The sequence below is a fragment of the Takifugu flavidus genome, chromosome 14, assembly GCF_003711565.1.
Source record: "Takifugu flavidus isolate HTHZ2018 chromosome 14, ASM371156v2, whole genome shotgun sequence".
In the NCBI taxonomy this organism is placed as follows: domain Eukaryota; kingdom Metazoa; phylum Chordata; class Actinopteri; order Tetraodontiformes; family Tetraodontidae; genus Takifugu; species Takifugu flavidus.
The window spans coordinates 8,263,637-8,290,867 of NC_079533.1; the positions used below are offsets into that span (position 1 = coordinate 8,263,637).

General features: G+C 45.6%; 2 protein-coding genes across 5 annotated transcripts; both read right to left on the reverse strand.

The window, feature by feature from the left end:
- Positions 1 to 880: 880 nt before the first annotated feature.
- lrch2 (leucine-rich repeats and calponin homology (CH) domain containing 2) lies at positions 881 to 18,463 on the reverse strand. 4 transcript variants are annotated; one of them, XM_057053699.1, is made up of 21 exons: positions 18,154 to 18,463; positions 11,882 to 12,026; positions 11,523 to 11,649; positions 11,328 to 11,433; positions 11,020 to 11,156; positions 10,639 to 10,769; positions 10,461 to 10,548; positions 10,177 to 10,273; positions 9,963 to 10,060; positions 9,817 to 9,881; positions 9,477 to 9,581; positions 9,043 to 9,111; positions 8,624 to 8,683; positions 8,478 to 8,526; positions 8,249 to 8,389; positions 7,564 to 7,614; positions 7,428 to 7,488; positions 6,711 to 6,823; positions 5,195 to 5,332; positions 5,015 to 5,092; positions 881 to 3,949 (listed from the first exon to the last, which is right to left on the reverse strand). In XM_057053699.1, exons 1-21 carry the CDS (start codon positions 18,386 to 18,388, stop codon positions 3,830 to 3,832), a joined length of 2,214 nt encoding a protein of 737 aa, XP_056909679.1. In that variant the 5' UTR covers positions 18,389 to 18,463; the 3' UTR covers positions 881 to 3,829. The 4 variants fall into 4 exon arrangements, with proteins under 4 accessions (XP_056909679.1, XP_056909682.1, XP_056909680.1 ...); XM_057053702.1 differs by lacking the exon at positions 18,154 to 18,463 and adding an exon at positions 16,658 to 16,679; XM_057053701.1 differs by lacking the exon at positions 881 to 3,949 and adding an exon at positions 4,767 to 4,879.
- Positions 18,464 to 19,637: 1,174 nt separating this feature from the next.
- On the reverse strand, positions 19,638 to 27,084 carry wdr44 (WD repeat domain 44). Its single transcript, XM_057053698.1, has 20 exons — positions 26,523 to 27,084; positions 25,859 to 25,892; positions 25,187 to 25,252; positions 24,370 to 24,943; positions 24,051 to 24,190; positions 23,875 to 23,970; positions 23,662 to 23,798; positions 23,501 to 23,584; positions 23,318 to 23,424; positions 22,956 to 23,107; positions 22,728 to 22,866; positions 22,585 to 22,646; positions 22,375 to 22,491; positions 21,702 to 21,824; positions 21,435 to 21,626; positions 21,245 to 21,346; positions 21,037 to 21,152; positions 20,745 to 20,872; positions 20,511 to 20,645; positions 19,638 to 20,429 (listed from the first exon to the last, which is right to left on the reverse strand). Exons 1-20 carry the CDS (start codon positions 26,597 to 26,599, stop codon positions 20,341 to 20,343), a joined length of 2,670 nt encoding a protein of 889 aa, XP_056909678.1. The 5' UTR covers positions 26,600 to 27,084; the 3' UTR covers positions 19,638 to 20,340.
- Positions 27,085 to 27,231: the final 147 nt, after the last annotated feature.

Genomic DNA, 27,231 nt, shown 5'->3' on the forward strand with positions numbered 1-27,231 from the left:
AGGTTAGTACACCAAAGGACAAGACACCAAGACCCAAACAAAGTAATGTTGTCTATGCTGTACAGTGCCAGGAGGAATGCAAGGAACTGTACATTGGGGAAACCAAACAACCTCTCCACAGAAGAATGGCACAACACAGACGTGCCACCTCTTCGGGTCAGGATTCAGCAGTCCACTTACACTTAAAGGAGAGTGGGCACTCCTTCGAGGACAGCCAAGTAAGGATACTGGCCAGAGAAGACCGCTGGTTTGAAAGGGGGGTTAAGGAAGCTATCCATGTTAAATTGGAGAAACCATCCTTGAACAGAGGTGGTGGCCTGAGGCACTTCCTATCACCCACATACAATGCAGTCCTCCACTCCTTCCAACAGCAAAACAAACATTCACACCATTCCAGGAGACCCAGTGACTCATCACCATGTGACCCAGCAGACAAAGGGGAGACACCTCAACAGAAACTAGGTGAACGACCCGACCAACGACCCTGCTAACGACTCTCAGGTGACCACCCGGATCATTAGCATGCAAATGGTCCACAGGGGCTATATATTTTCAAGCTCTCTCCCAAGCGATTTCAGAACTGAAGAAGCCTTCTGGATAGAAGGCGAAACGTCTTCAAGAGAAGAAACCCAGTCCAGTTGACAGAGAAAACTACCTTGGACTGGAATGGATCACTTTATTTTTAGATGTGCAACACCAATGAAAGGTTGGACGGACCATCTAAACCTGAAATGTAACACAACTGACTCACTGACAGAAATTGAGCTGGTTGCCTGAAGGTTGGAAACTGGAAAGGTTTAAGTGTAAGGAGGGCGGGGATTCCTGGAACAGCAAGGTGGCGAGAACAAGGTGAATCACAAACTAATAAAATGCAACACTCTTTTTTTTAAATATTCACCATTTATTTTTTTTTTTATAAGAAATCCCTGGATTTACACAGATGATATGTACAGCTTCAGCCATTATTACATGCACGTGACTTTGTTTGAAATACAAAAAGCTTCTCGGCAGTGTAGTATTCAGACGCCGCTCGCTGTCTCACCGCTGTCTTCGGATGAGATGGCGAGTTTCAATCCAGCAAAGGAGACGGGGTTAACTATCGGAGGCAGATGCACGCACAACAAAAATACTGAATTATTAAATAAAAAATAAAAAAAGGTCAAATTGTGACGTCATCACCAGCTTCTTCTCTTTTTGTTCTCTTTTTCTCTCTTTGGTTGTAGCCGTAGCGACGGTGACCTCATTCAGGTGTTCAGGCAGTGGTCCAACCAATCCGACCACCTCCAAAACGATTTGGAGAACTTTCCACATCTGCCCGCGTATACAATGAAATGCAGAGTTACGTGAGTCATTCGTCCTGGAAGATTCCAGCAGCTTCCTTTAATCACTCTGCTCTATGTTATGAGTGGAGCCAGTGATTGTTGCCCCACAACTACAGCAGCAGCTATGACTCATCACCTGAGCTCCCACACTGGTCCGTTATTGTTGGAAAACCAGTGGAATAGCATTAAAATCACTCACCCTCATACAGCTTGCCAAAATAAAGCAATGCGTTGGCCGTGGCTGCACAGACAGGTGCTAGAATTGTACAGAAACACACGTAGGGCGATGCTACATGTCCAGATAGGCCAATTCCAATGAGCCGAATCCAATCCACAAAGACCTTCTCCGGCTTGATGAGCTGGGATGACTGGAGAAATGCCCCTTTTGCGCGCCAGCGCTCCCTTGGAACACCATTCCCACCATAATACAGTACACATAACAGCAGTAAATACACGGTGGCAAAATGTTCCCCTTTTCAAAAGCATGACAAAAGAAAAAAATCAATGCCTTGTTCATTGAAAACATTAAAAATTCAAAGTAAATCCCCAAATGTCCTTGGCATACACAGGGCAGGCTGCGTACACACAGTCATGACAAATCACTTTCAGATTTACTGTTTGTCTCTAGACTTCCAGAAAGAAGGCCGTAGGTCCCCGTTGGGTTCTATAATTTAGCTCTGGCTACCACAGAGCTTGGTTTTATTTAAGATATCTGTCACTTTATTTAGTGTGATGTCTTTGCATGTTATGCACCTGTTGCAGTGACCAGTCTGTGACCATCTGCATTGTTTTACATTTGGCTTCACTTGGGTATTCTGATGACTCAGATAAATCTTATCTGGAATCGGTTTTCCCTTCTTTGGAAAGTGACTTGTCAATTCATCCATGGAGAAAACAAAAGCCTGAAAAAACATGTGCAAGGAAAGGAAAGAGCCACAATTCATCCCGCTCGGTCAGGACCTCATTGTCATCCCACATTACACAAAATCTAAAAAACCCAAAGATATTCACAATATCTGTCGACTTTAAGGCACAAAATGTCATTAATCTTAGACGTTGACGGCTAACATGATGACATTTGTGAACTATTAAATGTTGAGTATAAGAAATTTGACCTGTTTATAGTGGAAATAGGAGAATAAACAGTGGAATTATCATCTGCCAGAGCTCTTTTTAAAGCCTTACAGTCCCAGTAACATTTTCAAACATAATGTCTTTTAGTGTAGAATACAACATAATGTGTACGAGTGTTTCATAAATATGGAATCCTGCCTTTATTATTTATTGCATTTCTGTTGGAGACTTTAATTCTTTTATTTGTTTTGCCCGGGAATTCTCTTTACATGTTAAAAGGATGGATGTGCTCACCAGCCGATTGATATTGCACTCTCAATAAACACAACAAACACAAAAACATAAATAAGGAAGAGCTTAAATAAATATAAAGATAAAAAGGGAATCTTCACTGCTAAAGTTGGGTCTGCCATGGAAAAAAAGCTCCACTGCAGCTGATAATCGTCAACAGCACAAGATATAAAAAATAAAAATAAAACATTGAAGATAAATCGTCATGTCCCTGACACGAGCCCACATACAGCAGACAGACCTGTAGCGGGAGGAGCGGAGGCCTCGCAGGAGCGGTTGGCTTTAGACCCCCAAACGTCCGCGGACGCAGGCGGGAGAGGAAGAAATAAAATCAAACTGTGTAAACGTGACAGTTGGCAATGGAAAGTATAAAACTGTAGAAAAGCTCATGTACAGAGTATTTACAGAAACAGGAACTTCATCTACAGTCACCATAAAAAATAAAAATGCTACCAAAGGGGATGCGCGTGCTCTCGGCAGGCACGTCTTCTCACAGTGGTCGTACGTCACCTCGGGTGCATGCGGGTTCGAGTACAGCGTTGATGGTCGATATGTACAGAAACTGAAATGTCGTAGCACCACTGTGGCACGGACGGCTCGAGTTGTGACCGCTCGAGCCTCGTAACGGTCTCAAAGGAAGTGACTGTACAAATTCCTTTCCGATGTAGTCCAAAACAAAAAGGAATGTTAACAGAAACAGAAACAAGAATCTCGAGACAGCAAGATCGTGATGAGTCAGAGGTTTTTGTCAGACTGAGTAAGGAGTGAGCCACACGTCTCATGAAATATCAGCACTCAGCAAAGAGTTGAGGTCTCTCCTCGGCAAGTCTAAACTGTGCCGCTAGCACAGACAACACCCACTGTGAGTCCAAACACACCCATTCGCACGCACCCTCGCGTACAAGCTGGCACCAGTAATGGCGGAGAGGACGTGAAAGTGATGGAAACGAATGGAGCAGGCTGACATCATATCAAGAGACCGGAGGGCTTCTCCTTCCTCCTGTCTCCTAGTTCAGTCAGGCAGAAGCAGCATAGAACCGCTGATCACCGGGTCCTCACCCTGGGGAGGGGGGGGGGGGTCTCGGGTCCCTGGTGACGCCATGCGGGGTCAGTTTGATGGCCGCCGGTGGGACGCTGCGCGGTCAAATGGCCGACAGCTGCATGAGCCTTGAGGGAGGGAGATCCAGCAGCGCCTGGACGGTCACGCCCACCTTCACCAGCCCGCGCTCCTCCAGGATGTGATGAGGCAGACACAGCTTGTCCTGTGACGCACAGACGTCTGGTTAGATGCATCTGACCAGACCAATTAGTCCTGAGGTATGAGCTGTTCATATATCATTAGCTGAACAAGATGCTTTGAAGTTGTTTTGGACGCTGTCGAGCTGCAACCGCATTTGTGGCTGTAGTCATGTTTCCCGGTAAAAATGCAACCGGTCAGCAGGATGATTCCTTCCTTTCGTACGGCTGCGACGCTGCACCCAAGCAGACGTTTTGTGGACTCGCTCCTCCGATCCAATACTGTTCCGATACTATAACCTAAGACTACCGCTCACATCCGAACTTCTGGGAAAGGTTGAGAAGGAGCCACTTACCTCCTTTCTTTTCATTCACAAAAGTGTCCTAGCACTTCTATGCAGACGATATCCAGCTGGTTTTTTTTTAATGATTAAGAGGGAGGTAAGCTCTCAGATCTACTAAAGCGTTCGTCCGCCTGTGGAGAATGGTTCACAAACAACTACCTGCAACTGCATTGAAAACAGACAGACACTGATTTTCTCCCCTGACGACCAGACAGCTGCTGTCATGCGGGGGGGGGGGGGGGGTCTCGGGGTCGACCATGAGAAGAGTGGACGCTCGTTGAAAAAGTTCACCTGTCTTTTCCATCCGAATGATTTTGCACAAACACTCCTTTTTAAAATATCCATCATGTTGTTTATTTGCCTATTCTGTCTCATTAATGATGTTTTAAACATGTTGCATGTTATTACTTGCACCTTAATTGTAAAGAACTTGTGTTATATATATATATATATATATATGTTATATATATATACACACACACACACACACAGTGGGACCTCTACTTACGAAATTAATTGGTTCTGGAAGTTGTTTTGTAACCTGAAAATTACGTAAGTAAGCCAATGGCAGAGCAGCTACAGAGCAGCTTACGTTCGTAAGTAGAGGTCCCACTCTGTGTGTGTATGTATATATACATTAGGTTTATTTATTTAAGCTGTTGGCTTAATGACTCAAAGTACAATTAAATACTGATATTTTCCATGGAGGGACACAGGAAGTGGGTGGAGGGGGGGGCACTGACTTACCTGTGGGACACCGATCTTCTTACATGCATCCAAGAAGTTCTCCACATTCCTACGGCACTTAGCCATGCTGAGCTTCGGCTGGAGGGCAGCAGAGCAGAACGATGAGCAATTAAAATCATGTAGAGTCACTGCGTTGGAATATGAGCACACATTTCCTGTTTCAAAATTCCGGGCGCTCACCACTGCAGGAGAGGGCACGTGGATGCTGGCAACAGATCGGGGAGAAATGTTATTGGCTAAGTGGCAAAGGACGACTCCGTCCATCAGGGCGGCTCCGACATCGTCTGGGAGCAACACCTTCAGTCTGGACTCGATGTTCTGCCCACAGGACAACAATGACATCTCTTAGTGTTAAAGAATCGTTGCTGAGGTGGGTCTGATCTCATTTTTGGGAGTGGAATCAAAACAGATCTCAGTTTTTCTCCAGTACGTCAAGTGTTTGAACTGTAGTTTTAGTTTCATTCAACATAAAAGTCTAACTCAAGAGATTTCCCAGTGTTATTGGGGATAAGTGTAGATCCCAAAGCCCAGCGCTCTGGCTTGGAATTTAGATTTTAGCTGCACTGAGCGCTATTATCACTTCTTGACAGAACCTGTTGATTAAGCCCTTGTATCAACAGAGGGCGGCGTTGATAGATTGTCATGAATTGGACAGGTGATGGAAGGGAGGGCAGCCAAAGATCTCTGAATTCTTTCTAAAGAACTTCTAGTACTTTTCTTTGGTAGAAGGTTAGATTTCCCCTCCCCGAAAGCAAGCACTAACTCCTTTGACTTGGAAGCCTAGCTAGGGGAGCAGGCTGGCGTCCCAGTACCCTGGAGCTAACTAAAAGAAGAAAATGACGCGCAGAAGTAAAACTGGGCGTGCTTGCTGAACGGACAGCTCGTAATGTTTATTCACTTGCAAGAAGTAATCTACGATCACGGTTGCTCTCTCTGGGGTGTTTTCTGACTTCCGCTGGACACTATGGACTCATGGAGTTACCACCGGAGCAGCATAGGGAAACCTGTATTGGATATTGCTGCATTCTTATCCCTCAATCAGTGTCAGATAATCCCATAATAACATTTAATTGGCTAAAACCTTGATCGCCCTTCCCCTGAGGCTGTTGGCTTGAAGTTAGGAAGAGCACAGTCTCTGCCATCAACAGATGGTGTCAGACAGTATAAAGGTTCCAGGAGTTGTCCTGCCCCTACTTTTCAAGAGAAGCAAGAACCTTTGGGTTTGAGAGAACCAAATGGAGTTTTTCTCCAGTATTAACAATCCACAGGGATGCTGAAGTGGGCAGAAATACCTGTTATTAAGCTCTTAAGATGAGATTCACCCGTGTTTGTCTGTTCTGGGCTACCGTAGAAATGACAGAGCAACGTTTCAGGGGCACCAGAGAGGTATATGTGAGGGGTACCTGTGTCAACATTCACAGTAAAACGGGCTCCTTCCATCAGAACATCTGGAATTACGACAGCTTGGTATTTGCCTTCCAAAATGGTGAACAGTTTTGCTCATTTTTAGCAGCTCGTAATGCAGATAATGGACCGAAAGCGACATATTTTCACTTTGGTTGTGTATTTAAGTCACTTGGGTTAACACTGGATTGTGAATGTACATGAGAAGTAATGTGTGCATAAAAGCACTGTTCATGACGGCTTCACTAACCACCAAAAAAAATGGTTACTCAAGATGAGGGGGGTTTCTGACCTGTCTCAGGAGTCCTATCTGCTCCAGTTCCTCCCTCAAATGCTCCATCTTCCTCCTCATAGTGAAGCTGGGCTCCGTGGAGTTGTACTCCTGACGGCTTCCTCTGCTGAAGGCTGTGTTGATAAAGGAAACAATACTGTGAGTTCCTGAAAACCAACAGTTCCAGATAAACCCAGTTCCCAGAAAACCCGTTCCATGTCAGGTGATCTAGCATATTCTGACTGATATCTGTCCTGAGCGTTACTGCTTTGAGATAACGTGGGAAGAGCACAGACAGATCATGTTTGAAATCAGTTTTCACTGGTGAACAACGTTGATCCTGTTAATTTACCTCTATTTTCATAAAAAAAATGAGATGCTTTTAACACATTGCTGCTAAAGCACGCTTCCTAGTGTCATAAAACAAGCCACCATTCATGCTGCGTCTTGACCCGATGGCAACAAAAGGCAGCTGTTTAAACAGTTCCAGTTACACGTCTTCCACTTCCAAAGAAACAACTCCACCCAGAGAAATAAGAACAGCAAGAATGTTTCCCCACAGGAGAACAGAAAATGGGGAAAAAAAAACAGGATAATTGATGACTTTCATCTTCCTTAACAATAATTATTCCACAATAATTACCGATAATTAAGCTAATTGTAATTGCAGGTATTAAAGGAGGTAAAACAAAAAAAACAACATTGACAGGAATAAAGGTACCACCAAAACTGGAGTACCTGATCGTGGTTTTAGTCCAAACACTGTCAGGGTGCTGAAGTCGCCACAGTGTAAAGCCTCCTGGATAGAAAACATCCATCACACTCAGAATAAAAGCACAGAAAAGAGGGTTTTGGGGTTTTTTTCCCCACCAACCTCATTTTCATCGTTTCCATTGGAGCCTTTTCTTGCACTCTGACACTTGTACTGTCATGAAAGAAAGAGAAATAGTTTTTATGGATGGAGGAAGAGTATTGGGCCCCATTTAAATAAAACCAGGACGACCCCGGAAATCTCTCATGGAGTCAAATCTTGGTTGCATTAGTGATAATCCAGGCAAAAACCTGCAACAGGGCGGAAAAATGAAATCAACCTGCGCGTCTGCAGTATGTTTCTGACACCAAGTGGCGCAGATCACCTCCAAATTCAATAAAAATCTGTAAAATATTCATAATATTTGAATTTTAGACCTCATTTCCCCACATATTTGGACTTCAGGTACCGACCCCACCTGTCCCTGACCCACATTTCAGCCTCTCCTGATTCACATTTGCTAGTTTCTGAACGATCGCCCGGTTAGATTGTGCTGTTGTCCCTCCAGTTGCCAAGTCCTCGCCAGAGTTTCCACAAACCTTTGGGTTCTCTCCAATGTTGCCCCACAACAAAACATCCATAACAAAAACTCCTGAAATCTCTCACAGGATCTTCTTTCTGTTCTTATCCTTCCCAAAAAAACCCCATCATTCATTTATTCATCATTCATCTTTCCTCGGAACCTCGCTTTCACAACTTGTGCAACATTTAGAGTTTCCCACAGTGGGACACGCGCTCGTGCTTGTACCTTCAGATAGTCCTTCCTCAGGTACTTGTTTTTCTTGCGATCTTCATTCTGATTAAGGACGGGTGGGATTTCGGGCCACTTTGATTCTGAATCTGATTGGTCCAACTTGAGGCTGCCATCAAAGGAGCAGGAGGAGGAGGGCTGCAAGCAGAAGTCTCCATGAGTGGGGAGGAGAACGCCAGTCGCTTTCAGATCGTGTCACGTTTGTTTTCCAGCCGAACTAACTGACCTGACCAGAGTGCATCGATGCCCCGCTGCTGCCTTCATCTAGAGAAGCACTGGAATGAGAACAGACAGTCAAGCAAGCTGAATCCGATTTGCTCTGCTGAATATATGGCGTCCATGTGACTGGTCGCAGTGCTCAAAGGTACATACCTACGGGGCTGAGGCGGCGGCCTCGGTTTGCTACCTGAGCTCCCTGAATGACTGAGAAACCTGCAGAGGGCAACAGACGCGTTCGCTGACTCAAGGGAATGTTGCTCACGGGAAAGTACATGTGAATGTGGACATGATTTAGTCACAGCTGGGCTCTGACACAGAGGTTTCCCGGGTTCTACAAGCAAAGGCCTGATGACCTGCCGCGAGACGTCGGCCACTCCCAGATGGAGAGATTTATGAAGACGACACAGACAAACAATGTGAAGCAATGTAGCTAACGATGCAAGGCAGCTAATGAGATGTACAAAAACACACTGGTTTGCTTTAGCAACATATGGGGAGGGGCATGAAGGGGGAGATCAGTCGACTGTCACATGCACTCTATCTGCTAGGGGTGATAAAGAAAGTTAATTGACCTGTGTGCCCGGCCAGTCACTCTCCGTCTGTGAATAAGACTCTCTGCTCTGCAAATTAAGGATCGTCGTCTAGAAGCCGGACGCAAAATGCGCAGCAGACAGCGGGAGAGAGAGAAAGCAGGGTACAGGTGTGAGTGGAATGGATCAGGCTTGGGGGTGTGAAGAGGAAACAGTGGTTGACGAGGGCAACACTGTCCCTGGCTGATGTCAGGCAGCAGAGACGGAATCCTGAAGGCTCCACATAATGTGCTGGTGTCTTTAGAGCAGTGAAGGAAGGGGGGGGTTACGACATAATCAGGTGACTGGGGGAGAGGCGGAGACAATAAAGTGCCCTTTTCAGTATCTGGAAACTGATGCCAGCGAATATACGAAAACACGTTGGTTGAGCCCAAGGAACAGACAAAGGTGGAATCGGAAGAAGGGGAAGCCCACACCTGTTCTGCTGCTCCTGCTGCAGAAGCTGCACCGCAATCTTCCTCAAATCCAGCACTTCCTTCAGCTCATCATCCTCTTCCTCAACCAGCTGCTCTTTATCAGAGCTGAAGAGAAACATATAGAATTAAAACCGTCTGACTGCTAACCTCAGACACTGTTGAGCTCCAGACACTAACATTAAAATGTGCTTTTCACTATAAGCAACACACACACACACACACACACACACACACACACACACACACACACTGGATTCTCCCATTCTCATCACTATAGAAGCAAACCTGTCGTGACTGCAGATCAAGCTGTGTTTCTCCTCAACGTGAACTACAAACTCACCTTGATTCTTCTTTCCAGTCTTTATCTTTGTTTTGCTGAGACAAGCTTAAAGCTTTCTCCAGTTCCTGAAACACGGAGATGTTTCTTTAGGAGATGAGGCGGGGGGGCTGCATTCGTCCGATGATGGACGTCTTTTTGAGTCTTACCTTTATACAAGACACATGATTACTCTGCTGCCCATCACACTCTGACAGAGCAGGATCCTCGTCCGGGTTGGGCTCTATAAAGTCATAGAGATCCTGATCTGATAGAGGGAGGAAGCATCCGCGTTTGTCACATTATTTTAGGCACTTCATTCAAAAACCCCCGAGTCTCTGCTATTGCTTTCAAAGGGAATGACTGATACTTATTTTCGGTAACCTTTGCAAGAGTCCATTTTGGAGAGCAGTGAAAGGGCATCGGCTCGGGCTGTCTCTGAGACCTGAGAGTGCAGGCTGACCGTGTCATCGTCTGAAGGCTGTCGAGGGGGAACCACACGAACGGTGGGTGAGCTTTCAGAGACTGACTAACTGTATGCTAACTCTGGTGACAATGAGCGCAAAACTGTGTACACTCGTTTTATAAAATCAAGCCTGTTGTTTGCTTATCCTTTATCATTTATGCGTCCTTGTGAAATAAAACTAGCTCATGACAGTGCCTCATACCTCAGTTGTAGACAGCCGCTTGTCCCCACTGTCACTACCAATTCCAGAATCAGGACCATGATTCTTGCTAGGATAAAAATCTTCCATGCTAGAGATATGCAAAACAAGCTGCTTTTATCTTTGTCATGTGAGTATATATTTAGGTAATAATTGGAATAATAATGATTCATTTTGGTACCTATCTGTTAGGGGTTGGGGAAGGCACCGTTTGCCAAGGGAAGGGAGGTCCAAGGTGTCCGGCTTCTTGTCCAGCCTACACGCTTGGATGTTCAGAAACTTGAATATGTGGACTTTGCCCTTGAGACATATCTGAAACCCGGAAACACAACAAGTACGTTCAGACAAGTGTACATTTTTCAACCAGGCAGGAATGAATAATTGTATCCACTGGGTGGCGCTGTTGTACCATGTTAAAACGTGAGGGGCATCTCACAAACTCAAAGAGCACATCAACACGCAGGAGAAGCCATGAAAGCAGTGGCGAGCCATTACTACTGGACATGCGTTGATGATGTGAACATCATTCGCACGGACTGATTTATGTGGTGAACGAACTTGCCTGAGCAGGCGGTGACTGCATAGGATTATTGTCGAGGATGATGTGCTGCAGCTGCCGGAGCTTCCGGTACGCTGCTGGAATCTCCGTGATCTTATTGCAGGAGAAGTCAAGTCGGATGAGAGGCAGGTCAGCCAACTCTGCAAGTACACAGAGCACTTCAAACACTGCAGCTAAACAATGCTGTGCAACAACCAAACGATTTTATCACTCGGATTTCAATGGAGGTATTGACATAGAACGCACTTGACACAATAACGGCTTAAAAATGCAGACTTGATTATTCACATTGTATAGAAAGAATGACTGACCCTCTGGCAGCATGTGAAGACAGTTCCTTCTGATGTTGAGTTCTCGTAAGGCCTGAAGCCTCCCCACCTGAGCTGGCAGCGCTTGGATTTCATTACAGCTCACGTCCTGCAGGGGGCGACAGCGCGAGACAACGGGGATTACGCAGGCGTTAAGATGAAAACGTGGGCGTCTTCATACGTGACACACTTCCTCACCAGTTCCATCAGATCTTTGGCCTTGCCAATCTCCTCGGGGATGGACAGTAGCTTGTTGTTGCTCACGAGAAGAACTTTAAGGGGGAGGTTGAACAAGTACTTTGGCAGGACTGACAGCAGATTTCGACTGTGGAGGAAGATCAAGCGTTGCCCTAAATTACAGCGGCATGACTGAACACGCACAAGTGAATAGCCGATCACTGGGAATGGAGTTTCAGCAAAATAGGGAAACGTCTGTCCTGTTAAGATGTTCTGTTTTGTGGTCTGAAATGGGGAACAAGCACTTCCGCCCAATGGGTTGAATTAGCATGTAGACACGCAGGACCCACACTGAGAGAAGGCATTTCGCAATGGCCCACCTGATGTCGAGATAAGTCAGCATCTGCAGATTGATGATGGCTTCAGGGATGCACTTGATGCAGTTGTGGTAGAGGTTTAATGACTCGAGGGGGGCGAACAGACACACCTCCGGAGGGATTTCTGTGAAGCGATTCTTGGACAAGTCTGAAAACCACAGAGAACAGAGCAGCACTGCGTTAAGCCTGTGCACTTTGAACACACATCAGATGCATTCCGCTCTGCCCTGGCACCGCGCATTATGTTTGCTTTAGCTATGAGATCACTCACTTGGAAGAGGAATCAATGATGGAGCGCTTGGCATCAATAGTGGTATAAGATTACAGCCTAAAATGTTTGTCTGCTACTGGAAAGGTAGTATCCCAGAATTCCCAGTACTGATCTGAAGGGGAGTGATAGAATAATGGCTGATGTCCAAAGGGGTTGTAGACTGAATCACCATCACAATACCTGCGGCGTTGTTAGAATAAACGTGTGTACAGAACTGCAAATAGGAAGTTAAATTAAGCAGCAATAACTTTCACATATCCAACAGTGTTAACGTTCCATCCTGTTCAAATGTAAAGAGGCCATAGGCTCAAAAACAGTTCATGTGCCGACATCTTGATGCAAAATGAATGGAGAGATGTACAAAATCCCCCAACCCCCCTCCACCACCTAGTTTTCTCGTAACAAACAAAGCACAGAACGTGTAACACACACACACACACGCGTGCACACTCAAATCAAAGGTTCTCTCATTTACCAAGGCTTGACCCACATCCATCTAATTTTCTAATATTAAATATGAATGTTTTTGAATGAATAAAATAACACCAGCCACTGAAACCAAAGTTTGGGAGAGATTCTTCATCTGGAGATCATTTTAAATATTGCGTGTGGGCCCGAGACCGTCTGCCGAGACCGGGTTCTCTTCTCCAACAAGCGTGGGAGCATCAGTCGAGCTACAGCGATCAAACATTAAATATTAAGGTTGGAGCTCACTTGCCAGAGATGAAAGGTGAGGAAGCTGCTCGGGCAAATCCTGACTAATAGCTGTGATAATGCGACACGTTTCCCGTACGGAGACGTTGGACGTCCAGTCAACATAAACCTGCATTTTATGTCAGCCAAACACACATTACGAGGAAAACGAGAGTAAAAGCGACCTCACATCATGCAGACTTCTCCTTCAAACCCTTATTGATTTAGCATTTGTGTAAGTAAGAGCATGAATTCTGAGTTATCTCTGCGCGACATGCTAACGAGCGCCATATGTGAGTGGCGACACAGATAAGAACGCCTTCAATTATTCAGTCCCGCCAGCACCGTCAACAGCAGATCTATACGGACGGAGACGCAAGCACGACTCCCCTGCACCCCCCTTTACGTTGGCAACGGCCTTCAGGAAATAACTCACTGATTTACTGCGATTTCTTTACTGGATTTGTGTAAACACGGGAGTAGCTTTGATTTAAATGGCATTTGAATGTCTTAAATCTCCTCTCTGAGCGCAGTTGTGAGGAAACGGCGTCAGCAGCAGGGCTGGGATCAGCAGTCGGACCATTAAGTGCAAATGCTCGCCCTCCCTGAGGCCTGCACCTTGATGACGTAACGCTGCTCCCTTCGGAGCTTTGGGATTCTTCTCTGGCAGCAGGACCAGCCTGGATCGATGGGCGCTGTGAGCCGGTGGAAGCGGCTCCGTCTGCCTCCTCCCTCCTCCTTCGGCCAAGGCCAGGCACCATCTGCAGCACACAGTGGGCCTCCTATCCTCCTGCCCGTCCCCTCGGAGCTCCCGCAGGAGTCTCGGGGCACGACGAGCCTCGGCTTCACCGCCTCATCAGCCTATTCGTTCATGTGGCCCCGGCAGAACAAATGATGCAGTGTGACACAGCAAATCCACGCTAATACAGCAAACATCCTGCTGAGAGCTGGAGCAGACAATCGCTCCGCTGTGAGAGGCTGCAGGAGTGCTGCAAACAGGAAGTATTTGTTTAGGATTATCTGCGATCATCTTTCAGATACACAAGTTTTAACAAGCTGCACAAAAACCCAGCGGGTTCACGGATCAGTGGACTAACTTGGATCCCTTCCTCTTGCCTGACTGAATGGATACACTGTTTAGGAACAGGCAGCATCACATTGTAATCTAATTCCGTATACATCTGCCTCATTCTTGCTCCTAAAAGCATAATTGCCACGGGACACTTCATCTTTCTCATGACTAGAAGGTTTAATAATGTGCGGACAGGAGCAGAAAGAACTGGATTAATTGGGGGTAATTATTGAAGGTCTGCAGCAGACGTGACCACAGGCTGCATCTGGCAGGTTTATGGGGTGGTCTGCTGCCCCGGTGGGCGTTAATGGTGACAGGCTGCAGCCGCTCGCGTGTCTGCTGTGGGCTCAGGTGTTCGGTGGGGGGGTGTTCCTGTCACCAATCTGTGTCGCACCACGGGGGGCAGCTCAGGATTCGTGGTGACATTTCAATAAAGAGAAACAGAAGCTCACTGACAAAATTCTACTTTTTACACCATGAAAACGCCTGTTTTACTTTTTTTTTTTTTTAAGTAAAAAGTCTTAGAAATGTGGGAAGGACAGTGGTTCAGATCCTTGTTAGGGCTAAAAAGTGGTTAACAGTGGATGGATGGATGGATGGATGGATGGATGGATGGATGGATGGGTGGATGGATGGATGGATGGGTGGATGGATGGATGGATGGGTGGATGGGTGGATGGATGGATGGATGGATGGGTGGATGGATGGATGGATGGGTGGATGGATGGATGGATGTCCTGTCCTTTCCTTTCCTTTTCTTTTATTTCCTTTCCTTGTCATCGCCAGGCTTCCTTTCCTCCCTTCCTTTTCATACGCTAGGTAGCACAAAGTGCCTCACAAAGGATAAAAACAGCAAAGAGAACAAGAGAATCAAGAAAAGGACACACACACACACATGCATACAACACACTTACACACACATCCACACACAAGCTTAGACAAGTTGAGACATGGCTGGGCACCGAGATGGATGGATGGATGGATGGATGGATGGATGGATGGATGGATGGATGGATGGATGGATGGATGGATGGATGGATGGATGGGGGATGGATGGATGGAGGGTGGATGGATGGATGGATGGATGGATGGATGATGGATGGATGGATGGATGGATGGGTGGATGGATGGTGGATGGGTGGATGGATGGATGGATGGATGGGTGGATGGATGGATGGATGGGTGGATGGATGGATGTCCTGTCCTTTCCTTTCCTTTTATTTTATTTCCTTTCCTTGTCATCGCCAGGCTTCCTTTCCTCCCTTCCTTTGACAACTCCTCCCTCCATTTTTGGCCCAGCTCTTCCTGCACCGAGGCCCCGGCTCTGGATATTTTCCCATAATGGGACCACATGCAGCTCCTGATTTATAAACCCTCTGAGGCCGATGACTTCAGTCCTGGGCTCGTGTACAGAGCATCTCAAGATAGGTTCTTAACTTTTTTATCGTCTCAGTCTTGGATGAAACTGAGATTCATGTCTCTCTTCCATTTATATCAACAAAGGAGGAGGAGCAGCAGGAAGAGGAGGTGTGTTGAACGGCATCCTGCCTGTGTGTGTGTGTGTGTGTGTGTGTCAGTAACAATGGAATCGGCTGAGCCATCATCAGCTGATGTGCGCTGGCTTCAGATCAGCTGACTTAGCTGGGATTCTGAGCCGAGCACGACTTCTACAACAGTAACATGACGACTGATTTACGAGCAACAAAAAAAAGGCAGCAAATAAGCACAAGTACTGGGTTTACTGGGATTATCAGTCCAACACGCCACGTTGTTCTTGCTGACTGGAAGTGCAACACTCACGAATGCACAGAAACGGTGGCACAGTCGGACTGCAACTGCGCCATCTTGCATGATTTTCATCCCCCTGGACGCATCTTTAGGGACGTGAGACGGAAAGAGCGCTCCCACGCCAGTGTTTACACTGGTTTATTCCTGAACCAGGAATGCTGCCAGGACACTTCTGTCCTTGAAAGTCCTCCGCAAGTGTTTGTGAACGACTGAACTTCTCAGGAATGCACAAAATAAAGCATTCTTAGAGCGTGACGCTCAACTCATGTGAGACCGGTTAAACCTCCATTCGGTCCAGTGGACACGCTTTTGCCTTCACAGAGCGACTTGTAGGAGATTTGTTTTGTTCCTGCTTTGTTCTCGAATGATGCTTTTGATTGACAGCCAGCCTCAACAAACAACCCTTTAATGACCTGTGATTAGACACGTAAAGGGAGGAAATCCGGCCTAATAAATGATAATCTGGCACCTGACCTACATTCCTATCGTAAATAAGAGAATAAACATCTCATTCCTGAGCTAGGACGCCATCGCGGAGCCCTGCAATGTGTCCTCCTGCTAACGACACTCTGACAATGCCACATGCATGCAAACACACACGGTCCAAGCCCAGTGAACCGGAGGGTGGGGGGGGGGCGACCAGAGACCTGCCACAATGTAAACCTGAGCATCTGCCTGGGGTGACGCAACCCCTCTCCAAGGTCAGGGCAGCAGCCCGGATATTTCACGCTTTCCCAGGGGAAAACAAAGCTACTGGAAACAAACTGCCAGTGCCACACTGCAAACACACACACCCGCATGTGAGCAGGCCTCCCTCCCTCCGTCCACACACGCTGGAACCTTCTGCTGCTGCCCATTATTCCGATGGAGCCCCCATGGTCATATAGCCGCTATAGCTGCAGTTAGCAATTGAATTTGTTTACACGCTGAGCTAAATGACAAAGAGCGCACCCACCTATTTATGCTTCAAGAGATTCCAGAGTTAAAACAGAAAGAACAAAAGAACAAGAATCTTCCAAAAAAAAACCTTCTTAAAACTTTGCAGAACGCAGCCTTGAGCGTGTGAAAGGCGTAGCTGCGAGGTGCTTATCTCGCTCTCTACATCTGGAAGTGAGACTTGCTCCTGGCACACCTTTTTTTTTCTCTCTGTTTTTGTTCAAGGCACCAAAATTAGGATGCAAAGAGGACGGCTGCGATGATGGGAGCAGGAGATGAGAGATTTGACAGCGAAATCTGCGCCGACTCGACAAACGCGGCCTTATTTTTAGGCAGCCGTGCTCATCAATGCTGTGACAGAGAACCAGAGCACAGTCGGCCCAGTCATCCAGAAATAGTACTTCCTGGTTTGTCTGTTGTTTCTAAAGCAGCTTGTGTTTCACACTTAAACAGCTAAACGGTTGAACGAAAAAGAAAAAGCAATCTGAGTCCAGTGGTTAATTTTAAACAGCTTTGACCTGAACAAAATCACTTAGTGGTTAATATTTTACAGAGCAAATGGTGCTGAGTGATATCTACTATTAAATACATGCTTAAAGCTATTTAAACATTATTTTCTAATCCAGTTTTGAGGGAGTAAAATAGGAAACGTGGTACAAACGGAAACCAAACGCCCCAAAGTAAGGAACTTTCTAAAAAGCTTTGGACTTGCCCTGACCTGCACAAGCTGGAGTTAACTCAATCTGGAATGTCAGCCCCTGAGAAGAACTCGTCAGTCTGTTCCAGATTCAAGATAATCTGCACCGAAATGATATAAATTGATGATGGCTGTTGTGTCAGACATGTCCAGAGTGGCCGACCCTGATGTAAAAGCCTTCACAGAACAGTTATTAATGCTGACCTACTGACTGTACACAGCATTCTAATCCACATCTGGCACCAAAATCATCAGCAACATATTTCCCTTCTCTCCCTGGTTATCACGCTGCCCCCATGGAAAGGGGGGTGTGCACCATCTTTTGTCTGATACTGAAAATAAAACTCAAATGTGCGGCACAGATATGGTCCATTGAGCAGGACTGGCCTTTCCGGCTCATTCATATTCTTCTCCGGCGGCCCGGTGCCAAATGGACCGTGACGCGCCGAGCGGTGCCGCGGAGCAGCGCCTGACCTGGGTGCGCCTGTCGCCTCTTTCATGTGTCTCAGGGGGCTGCAGGAAGCGTCAAAACCGACAACCGCACGACCGCGTAAGCTCGCCGAGCAGAACGCATGGCGAAATAGATGAGCCACACGGTAATTACGACCAGGATGTGCGTGTGAAGGTTTACAGCGAGCGGCTCGGGGGTCGGTACAGCCCCGAAATTATGTCTCCTGCGTGTTTAAAAATAAATAAATAAATAAATAAAAATCCATTCATCGTGCGGGGAAGCTGCCCTCAAGCGCGCAAATCGACGCGCAATTTCACGTTATTGACTCCGGTGGTCTCGCACGACGCACGCGGGCGCAGCGACCAACCTGCTTGTGTAGTATCGGTCAGATCGTAGCTCAACCCCGGGTACTCCCTCAGCTTCCTGCCGCTCAGGTTCAGTATCCCCGAGCTCACGGCATCCTCCAGAACCCGGTCCAGGCTGCGGGCCGTGTGGGGCTGGTGCTGGTACTGGCTCACTCCTGGGCTCCAGTGAGGTCCGCTAGAGTAGTGATGGCTTTGTAGAGCCGTGACAGCTCCCACACCTCCCTGACTAGACGCCATTTTCGTAAAAAAAGAAATTACTCCCTCAATAATAACAGCGCACAGCGGCAGTTCCTCCGCCCATGCGCATTTAGGGGCGCGTACCCGGGATGATCGCTAGGGGGCGGACTCCTGCTGCTACTGGTGATAATGGTGATGATGTGGTGGGTTTGGTGGCCATTTTAGGCTTGTTATCCTTCATCCACCTAAAGTCACACTCCCACCAGCGCACTACACGTGGGCCGGGGCCCTTTGATACGAAAACATCAGCACTTTCCTTAACTGGCCAGATTTCTGTCTATTTAGTCTTTGCCCTCACAGCCCTGGTCAGACAGACTGATGGAGAGCTTGGGATGATTAAATTACCCGGGTTCTGTTTGAATTATAACTGCACTAGTGCCAGACAGAGCCATGTTTCATAAACGAAAAAAATGAGGGGCCACTAGACTACACAGAGATTTACCTATTGGAATTTAATTACCTTAAGGATGTCAAACATAATTTGAGTCCTCGTGAGTGTTGGAAGACATAGCTTCTGTAAAGTATGATAGAACGGCTTTGGATGGCATTTGTCATGGGGTGGGGAAAAGAATAATCTATAAATTGTATACGTGTGTGAAGAAGTAATCTGCAGTATTTGAGGCGGTCTCGACTGAACAGCGCCCCCGTATGGTGGCCAATAATAATCGTCAGTGGATTCAGACCCTGAACACAAACTTCCTCTCACTATCTGCACATAAAAAACCAGAATAAACAAGAAAAACATCCCGTTTTCATATATGTGCTGCCAATAATCGTTATGCTGACATTAACATGACCCCGTTTTCTTTTTCCAGATTACATTAGAAGAAAATGTATGAGCGTGAACTGAGTCTTGCTGAATAAGATCAACTGACTCATGGTTTGATGAACCCACTTGTCTGACGCTCCTCTGTGCTTGAGTAAAATCCCCACTGCTGTAGCAGAAGGTCACAACAACCTGTCAATCACAGCTTTTACACCCTCTTAAAGCTTTTTCTGTTAAGAGATTTTGGCTGAAATTACCAATTATTTGGCTCACACGGTCACGACATTGTGTGATAAATGAACTGTGCAGGTTTCATTACTGTGAAACTTTACATATTGATCAGTCTGGTTACCTATTTAAACATATTATTAGTTAATTCTTGAATTAAGGATATTAACAGGTATTTGGGGGAGTTTTATTGAGCAAATGAATACAGCCTGTCTGGTTGCATTAACAAAAGCACTAAAAATCCAAAGACAAACATTGAATTTATGGTATTCTTCCTTTAATATAATGAAATGTGCTTTTATTGATTAAAACAATTATCAAAAGTACGCAAGAGCCAGAATTGTTCCTGAAAAAATAAAGATAGCCGTTATCCACTGTAACCGCAGATTTCCCGGTGTGTTTACTCATTTGATGTGTTTAATGGAACGCTTCAGAAGTACAATTTTTTTTTTTTTTATTTCTTAGGCACTATTAACTTGTAACTAATGATTTGAAACCATCTTCAGGACAAATGACTCCTCTTTACAAAGGACACATTGATATTTGTGACAGTGTATTTATGTGAATTACACAAGTGTCAAACCAGTAAGGTGCCGATACTGTTACAAATAGTCTTCAAGCTATATTCCACCTTGATCATTCATTTGTAAAATTAACATAAATCGGAGCAGATTTTGTGTCTGCACGTATTTACAGTAGTATTTCGTTTTCAAATATCAAACCATTCACAGTTTCTTGGTATTAAAGATAAAATACAAAGGAGACAGTGAGCCGCCACACGTCTGGTGTTCCACAGTCCTCTCAGCCGCTGCCGTGTATCCCTGTTGTCCAGAAAAAGCTACAGACAGCTCTGTGTCAGAGCGTTAACCAGCGTAGGTAGTTTGGTGTCGATGTCCTCCATCTTTAGGACTCATCTCCAACAGACAGACCTGGTGTTGTCCAGCAGGAGCTCGAGTGCTTAGTACTTTTTTACATTGATGAACACCTTAATGGCTCCAGTGAAGTCAGCAGAGAGTAGTACCTCTGTGTGGTCTGTCTTTAGGGCTCCTGGAATGATCAATGACACATGTAAAGCACCAAAATAGAGACAGCCCTCTTGTCATTGAGAGTTTGTGAATGTCAAAGTACCAGATGGAATGGTTTCAGAGTCTACGGAGTCCAGGCTCTTGCACTCTTCCTCTGGTTTCTCTGCTCCAGTTTCTTGTGGAATAATAAGGCTGGGGTGGGGTGCAAAGATGGCGGAGGTGACCACTGCGTTGTGTGCTGAAACGCCGGTAAGATTTGCCGTCAGTTTGATCGTCGGGTAAGAGTTTTACACTGGCATGCACGTTAAAAAGAGCTGTCCAGGTCACACGCGAATACCTTTTATCGCTTCCCAGAAGTCATTGCGGTCTCGTCGCACAGATGTGAACTTGCTCAGGTCGTGATAGGTGCTCCAGATGTACACATATTTGTCCTCAGACCCGCTGACTATGAAGGAGTAGTCGTGACTGACAGGACACAAACCCATAAATCAGGTCAGGTTTTTATGGAGCAAAGTCAATATTCAAGAGGAAAGTCCAAAGTTCACGAGCGAGAACGGATTTGAGAAGCAGAGATTAGAGAGCGGAGATTCTTTTAATGCTTTCATAAAATGCCGGTCAGTGCTCCTCACCTGAAGCTTGCCTTGATCTGACTGCTGCTGTTAACATAACCTTTGTATTTCATGGACAAAGACAAGTCCCTCAGGTCGTACAGACGGATTCGAGAGTCATTTGAAGTCACTAAAATCTGTCAGTTTTGGGAGAAGACAGAATCCATCAAGCTCTCCCTGCTTAATTACACACGTCAAATGGTTGTTGGTGAGCTTGTGGCAGTGATACCTTGTTCTCTCCAGGCAGAGGTTCGATGCCGGTGATTTTGCGTCCAACTTTATTCCTCCCTCTGGTGGACCTCACGTGGATTTGAGTGTGATATTTAAGGCGCTAATGAAGATGGAGAAGGAAAAGGAGACTTGGTGAAATCTGGAAAATTGACTGAATACAGGCAGGCGAGGCCGATGTTGCTCGATACCTCTGTGTCGTAGAAGATGCACCTGCCGTCATAGGTGCCGATGACCGCGTACTTCCCGTTCTGGCAGAAATTGGCCGCGGTAATGAGGCGCGTTTGGCCATCCACCTCATTCCACAGAGCAACCTTCTTGTCTGGAATATTCCAGAGCCGCAGCTTTCCGTCAAGTGAGCCACTTAAAAAGTATCTGTCGTCCTGGAAAGAGGAAGCAGATTTTTGCTATAAATACAGCAGGGGAGTCAGGCTGAAGTGAGGTGTCGCTCAACTCACCCTGGGATGGAACGCGATGGCTGTGACAAAATCGATGTGCTGAAAGCAGCACAGACATTCCCGCCTGGATATGTGCCACAATCTGACAGTTTTATCCATGGACGAGGAAAGCAGGAAGAAGTTCTGGATCGACAAAGCAAAAATTGAAAAAGATGAGACAAAAGAGAGAACAACTACAGCCTTGTTCACACTACACAACTCTGTCATCTGGTCAGGAGTCTGGAGGTCAGAGGGTGATCACACTACATGACTGGTCAGCAACGGGAGTGTTCACACTATACAACTCTCCATCAGCCGGTGTGGCTGCTCTACTCGGTCTCCAAACAATGTTTTGGATCAAGAACTCACAGGAGAAATGACACAGGAAATGCTCTCCGGGTCCTTTGCGCTTTACTATGGCCTCAAAAAACAAAAAGAAATAAGAAGAAACGGGGATCCCGTTGTTCATGCTGCCTGCCCTCATTAGCTGTAGCTCTTTTGACACCACGGCAACAAGCTATAAAGCACACTAAATATCCAGTTGATGGTCCTACTGCTGTCTTGGAGGTTTTAAGGCCCGTTGTCTCTGAATGTTTGGCTGCCTCAACTCGATTCACGAGGGCAAAAAACAGTCGGCATCCTTATGACTGGGCTAAAATTGTGTAGCGTGAACAGGGCAAGGAGAGGCCTTTACCTTGGACCAGGACAAATCCAGAAGGTCTGCGGTGTGACCTTTATACTTGCAGAATGGGACCTGTCGAAAAGGTGCATTCCTATCTTCTGTTTCTGGATCCTCGGGAACAGAACTTGCCTAGAAACAGAGAACCGAGTCACAAATAAAGCAGTAGGTAATATGTGACACTGGTAGACCTGCACACAAAAAGGTCTTAATGCTTTAACTCACCCCGTGATCATCAGATTTAGAGGAACATAAACTTTCCTGAGAGGGAGAAGGTGAAACTCGACCTGGTAGGAAAAGAAGAACTGTACTTTAACCATCGCTGAATATCCCAAAGAAATTAGGCTTCATTTCACTGCTGAAATTACCTTCAGTGTTGTACTTTAATCTCATGTTATTGAAGTAATCAAAAGCGGTCTTCAACACCCAGATGCGGACCACATTGTCCTGGCCTGCTGTTGCCAGAAGCCTCCCACAGTGAGAAAACTTCATGGTCCAAACGGCACCCTGAGGACAGGAAAAGAAAAGAAGCTGTGAAACAAGACTTCAGAACAGGTTTTTTTTAAAACCACAAACATCTCCAGACATGCTCTCACCATGTGCTCTCCACTCAGGTCCTGCACAACTTTAATCTGATCGAAGTCGAAGGGACCTTTGAGACTGTGCGCTGCCTTGAACTTGGCGGGTCTGGTGTAGGGCATGCCCTCATCATCGCTCGATGATGGATCGTCTGGGTCTGTGTGGAACACTGACAACATCCAAAACACAAGGCACCACTGAGAATGGTGATAAAACAGTCTCCACAATAAACACTCCCAGCAACTAATGGAATGTCTCGGTATTTGGAGAAACCTTTAAAAATAGCATATGTCAATAAAAGAAAAAGAAAACCTATGGTTTGCTTAACTAAAGTCCAGATAAATCCTGGAAACGTGCCGTAAGACTCCACATTCTTTACCTTCATCTCGCACACTCTTCACTTTATTGACCGCTTTCTCGCCATACTCCTCAGCGAAGTGTTTGGCTTTCTTCACCGATTTTCCCAGGAATTTCTTTAACTGGGTCCTGATTAAAAAGAAATTAAAGAAAAGGTTGAGCTATTCCAACGATGATTATAAAGATTTTTCACGGGGGTGCTGACGTTTTCTGTTTCAGCTTTCCTCCATCCGTGTCGGCCAGTGGCGGCTGAGACTTGTCATCATCGTCTGACTGTGCGGCGTCGTTCCTGAGGAACAGACATTGGCCATCACGCCATCAGATTTTATGTGGGAATTCTACTGGAGAAAAGGTTTTTCTGCATACGTGATGTACTCCTTCGTCCTCCTCATGATGTGGAGAGTGAGGGGGTTAATCCCTGCAGGAAGCTTTTCTTCTGCCTGGATTAGAGGAATCTCCTCCCCAGTGTCCAGATTCTTGATCATCACACTGGCCAGAATTTCCTGGTTTAGGGCGTCGCACACATACACATTTGGTGCGGTTTATATTCAATTAAAACAAACAGAGAAAGCATCTGACCTCATCCGTCAGTTCTCGTCCAGAGTTGGACCGTGGACGCTGAGGGCCAGGAGTCTGTTGCCCGCTCTGGGATGGAGGCTGTTCATCCTCATTCTCCTAAGAATTCATGTTAAAATAGAGCATTCACAGCAACACACGGAGCCATTTGAGGGGCTTTGAACAGACACCTCACTGACCTGTGCTGTCACCACCTTGTCCCCGCTCGTGGCACTGGCCAGATCCAGGGAATGCTGCAGCTCTTTGGTTAGACTCCTTACTGTGCTGCAAGGGGACATCAGGCCAGAAGGTTCCAGAGCATCACTCTGACCTGAAACCACTGCGGGAAAAAAAGATCTGAGATATGAAATAATATCCCATGTTCACTTTCTTAAATTACTGGCAACATTAATCAAAGCTGTAGTAAATCCTGAAAGCTAAAAAAACCAAGATGTCCTATTGGACAGGATTAACTTTTCATTGTGATGAGAAGAAAAACATTTTTCAACACTCTACTACCTTCCAGTCCACTTAGCCTCAGAGACTCTTGAGACTTCTTAGAAGGAGGAGGTGGCCTTGGTGGAGGACCCCCACTAGGAGGGGGTGGCCGTGAAGGAGGGGGCTTTTTGGTGCTGGCTACAATGTCTGGTTCCACCGTGAATTGACGTGGGGGTTTGAGAGGCCCAGACGTGTCTAAGTCAACCTGCCTGTCCGTTAGAGAGACCTGGTCTAAAATGTCTGCAGGACTTTGATCCTGCTCCCCCTCAGGCTGTTTCTGTCCCACGGTGCTGGTGATGTCTGGGGGCTGTACCGCTTCCTGTGACGGACCCGACGGTCCTGGAGATTCTGTGGGGTCGTGGGCAGGTAAAGCGCAAGCGCCGTTTGTTGCTATACTTTCTTGTTGTTCCTGCTCAGGAAACTGAGGCTGAACCGCTGGCACTGCCGACCCCACGGGAACATCCTGAGCGTCATCGTCCTCCTGATGAATATCATTATCCACCTCTGCTTTTACATCCACATGGAGCTGGTCTAAAAGCTCAGCCCCTTCACCAGCACTTCCCTTTTGACTCTCCTCAATGATGCTGTCAATGATCTATAGAAGAGAAGAAAATAATAATTCAAACAAATACAATTATGAAGCCATTATCTTACTACCCCCACGTCCAGAGAGCTTAAACCACAAGTGATACACGACAGGATAGGTCCCAACTGCTGTGTGTACAACAGGCTCCATTTAAAATCAATGCTAACCACATTTACATGATTAAACAATACTTTCCAAAGATTTAGTTTCAGTTATATTAGACTCACATTGCGCAATAAGAGAAAAACCTACTTGTAAAGGATCATCTTGCTGAGATTCAGACGTGGCTGCCCCACAGCTCTCATTGTCTCCTGCGCTCTGTCAAAAGACAAAAAACCCACATTGTTTTTCCAACCACTAATGATCGGTACCTCAATCAACAAGAACATCTTGGATCCATGGTTTTTCCATTTCCATGTCTATTTAAACTGCATTTTACTAACCATTCTTTTTTCACAGAAACAGAAAACATGAAAAAAATTAGTCTTTGAATTCAGAGCGGGTTGCTAATGTTTTCACACAGATTGAAAAGAATAGCTTTCTTTGGAGTTGTTTAAGATGGTCAAACTTGGGATAACCATTCCAAACATCTCCGTATAGCAGCACATACAGTACGTATGCATTCCTTGAGCGTGCAGATTTTTGGTAAGTCTCAGTTAATGATAACTGAGGGTCATTGTTGATCTAACATATTAGTTAACCAGGAAAGAACAAACTATTGAACAGAGAATCAATTTGAACACGACAGAAAAAGCACAAATAAATTGCCAGAAAGGAGGGAGGGATATTTGAGAAAGATCCAGTTGATTCCTATCTACGTGTTGACACTTCTACTGACAAACACAGATGCAGACACAAATATGTAAAGGTGCAACTCAGCAGGAACAGGTTGCTCCAACAATTGCAAGGTTTAGATAAACATACCTGAGCTGAAGGAAGGACAAACTTTGCAGATGACCTAAAGGCAAAGGACACACTTGAAAAAATTCACCATCAACAAAGAAGCTTAATAATTAACTGACTTTACCACTTTATACATAAAAAAATAGATATTTTGTTAGGCATTTGAGTTGCCTATTATTAGAATATTAAACCAAAGAAAATCGAGTAAAACCAACACAAACTAGTATTTGTTTGTTAAATGCTAAAATCTAACCAAGAAATCTGCTTTGTTGTGTGGAAGCAAACATGCATCTGGAAGGTGGCCTCAAACCCCCCAGACTCCATAGAAACGGTCAAATTTAGCAGGTTACTTTTGCAAATATTTTCAATAATGTAAACAATGGTCATATAATTCTCGGCAATAGCGATGAAGCAAACTAATACCGCTTAAAATATCATGTGACTTGTGAATGATGCACACTGTGCGTGCATCGAAGTGCGTGACACAGCACATTTAATTTAAATCCGTGAAGACAGAAGTGACAGATGTGGGTTTTGTTTTTCAGCTTGGTGCCATCTGTAAAAATAAGCTTGGTGCTAATTTTACGCTAGCGATTTCAAAAACATACAGGCCATCAAATACTGCAAGCAAAGCTGCCGCCAGCTATTTGCATAGTGTAACATTCTCAAATATATTCCTTCTTACACTTTAGGAGATGGTGTAAAATTTACGTCCTCGGGAGCATCATAGAATTCCTCCGTGTCACTCGTATCTGACGCCATGCTAACATGAATTTATCTCGCTAGGTCAACAAGTTTGGTCGCCAGAAAGCTACCTAAAAACCTAAGATTCGAATAGATTTGTTACGTGCATGAGTTTATCTAGCTGGACCATTTGCCTTAAGTTTTCCCTTTCAATTTTAAAGATTTGGCAGATGCGTCGTCAAACAGCTTCCTGTCACGTCACGTCATATCACGTTACACTAGGCTAGCCAACAGCTAGGCTAACAAATGCAGTCTATTCCAATGACTGACCAACGCCTAAATGCTAACTAGCTTTCCACGCTGTCAAATATAACCTGATTGTAGCGAGACGATCTAAAATAATTTCAACAATAAAGAATGTCGTCCATACAGAAATTAAACCGATTTAGCCAATTGTCAAAACCACAGAATTAATGGATCGCACAATAAACAACAACAAAAACAACAAAAAATAACATTAACGAGGTAACTAAAAGGGCGGGGCACAGGCAGGCGTTCTTCTTCGTCTATTTTGAAATGCCAATTAAAGATGATGACGATATTTTACCGCCCTCTATTGGTCAGCAACCATCATTGGCGCGCATACAGTATAATAATGCGCAATGGAAAGGATCTTCTCATCTATATTTTCTTGAAAAAAGTTGGAAAAC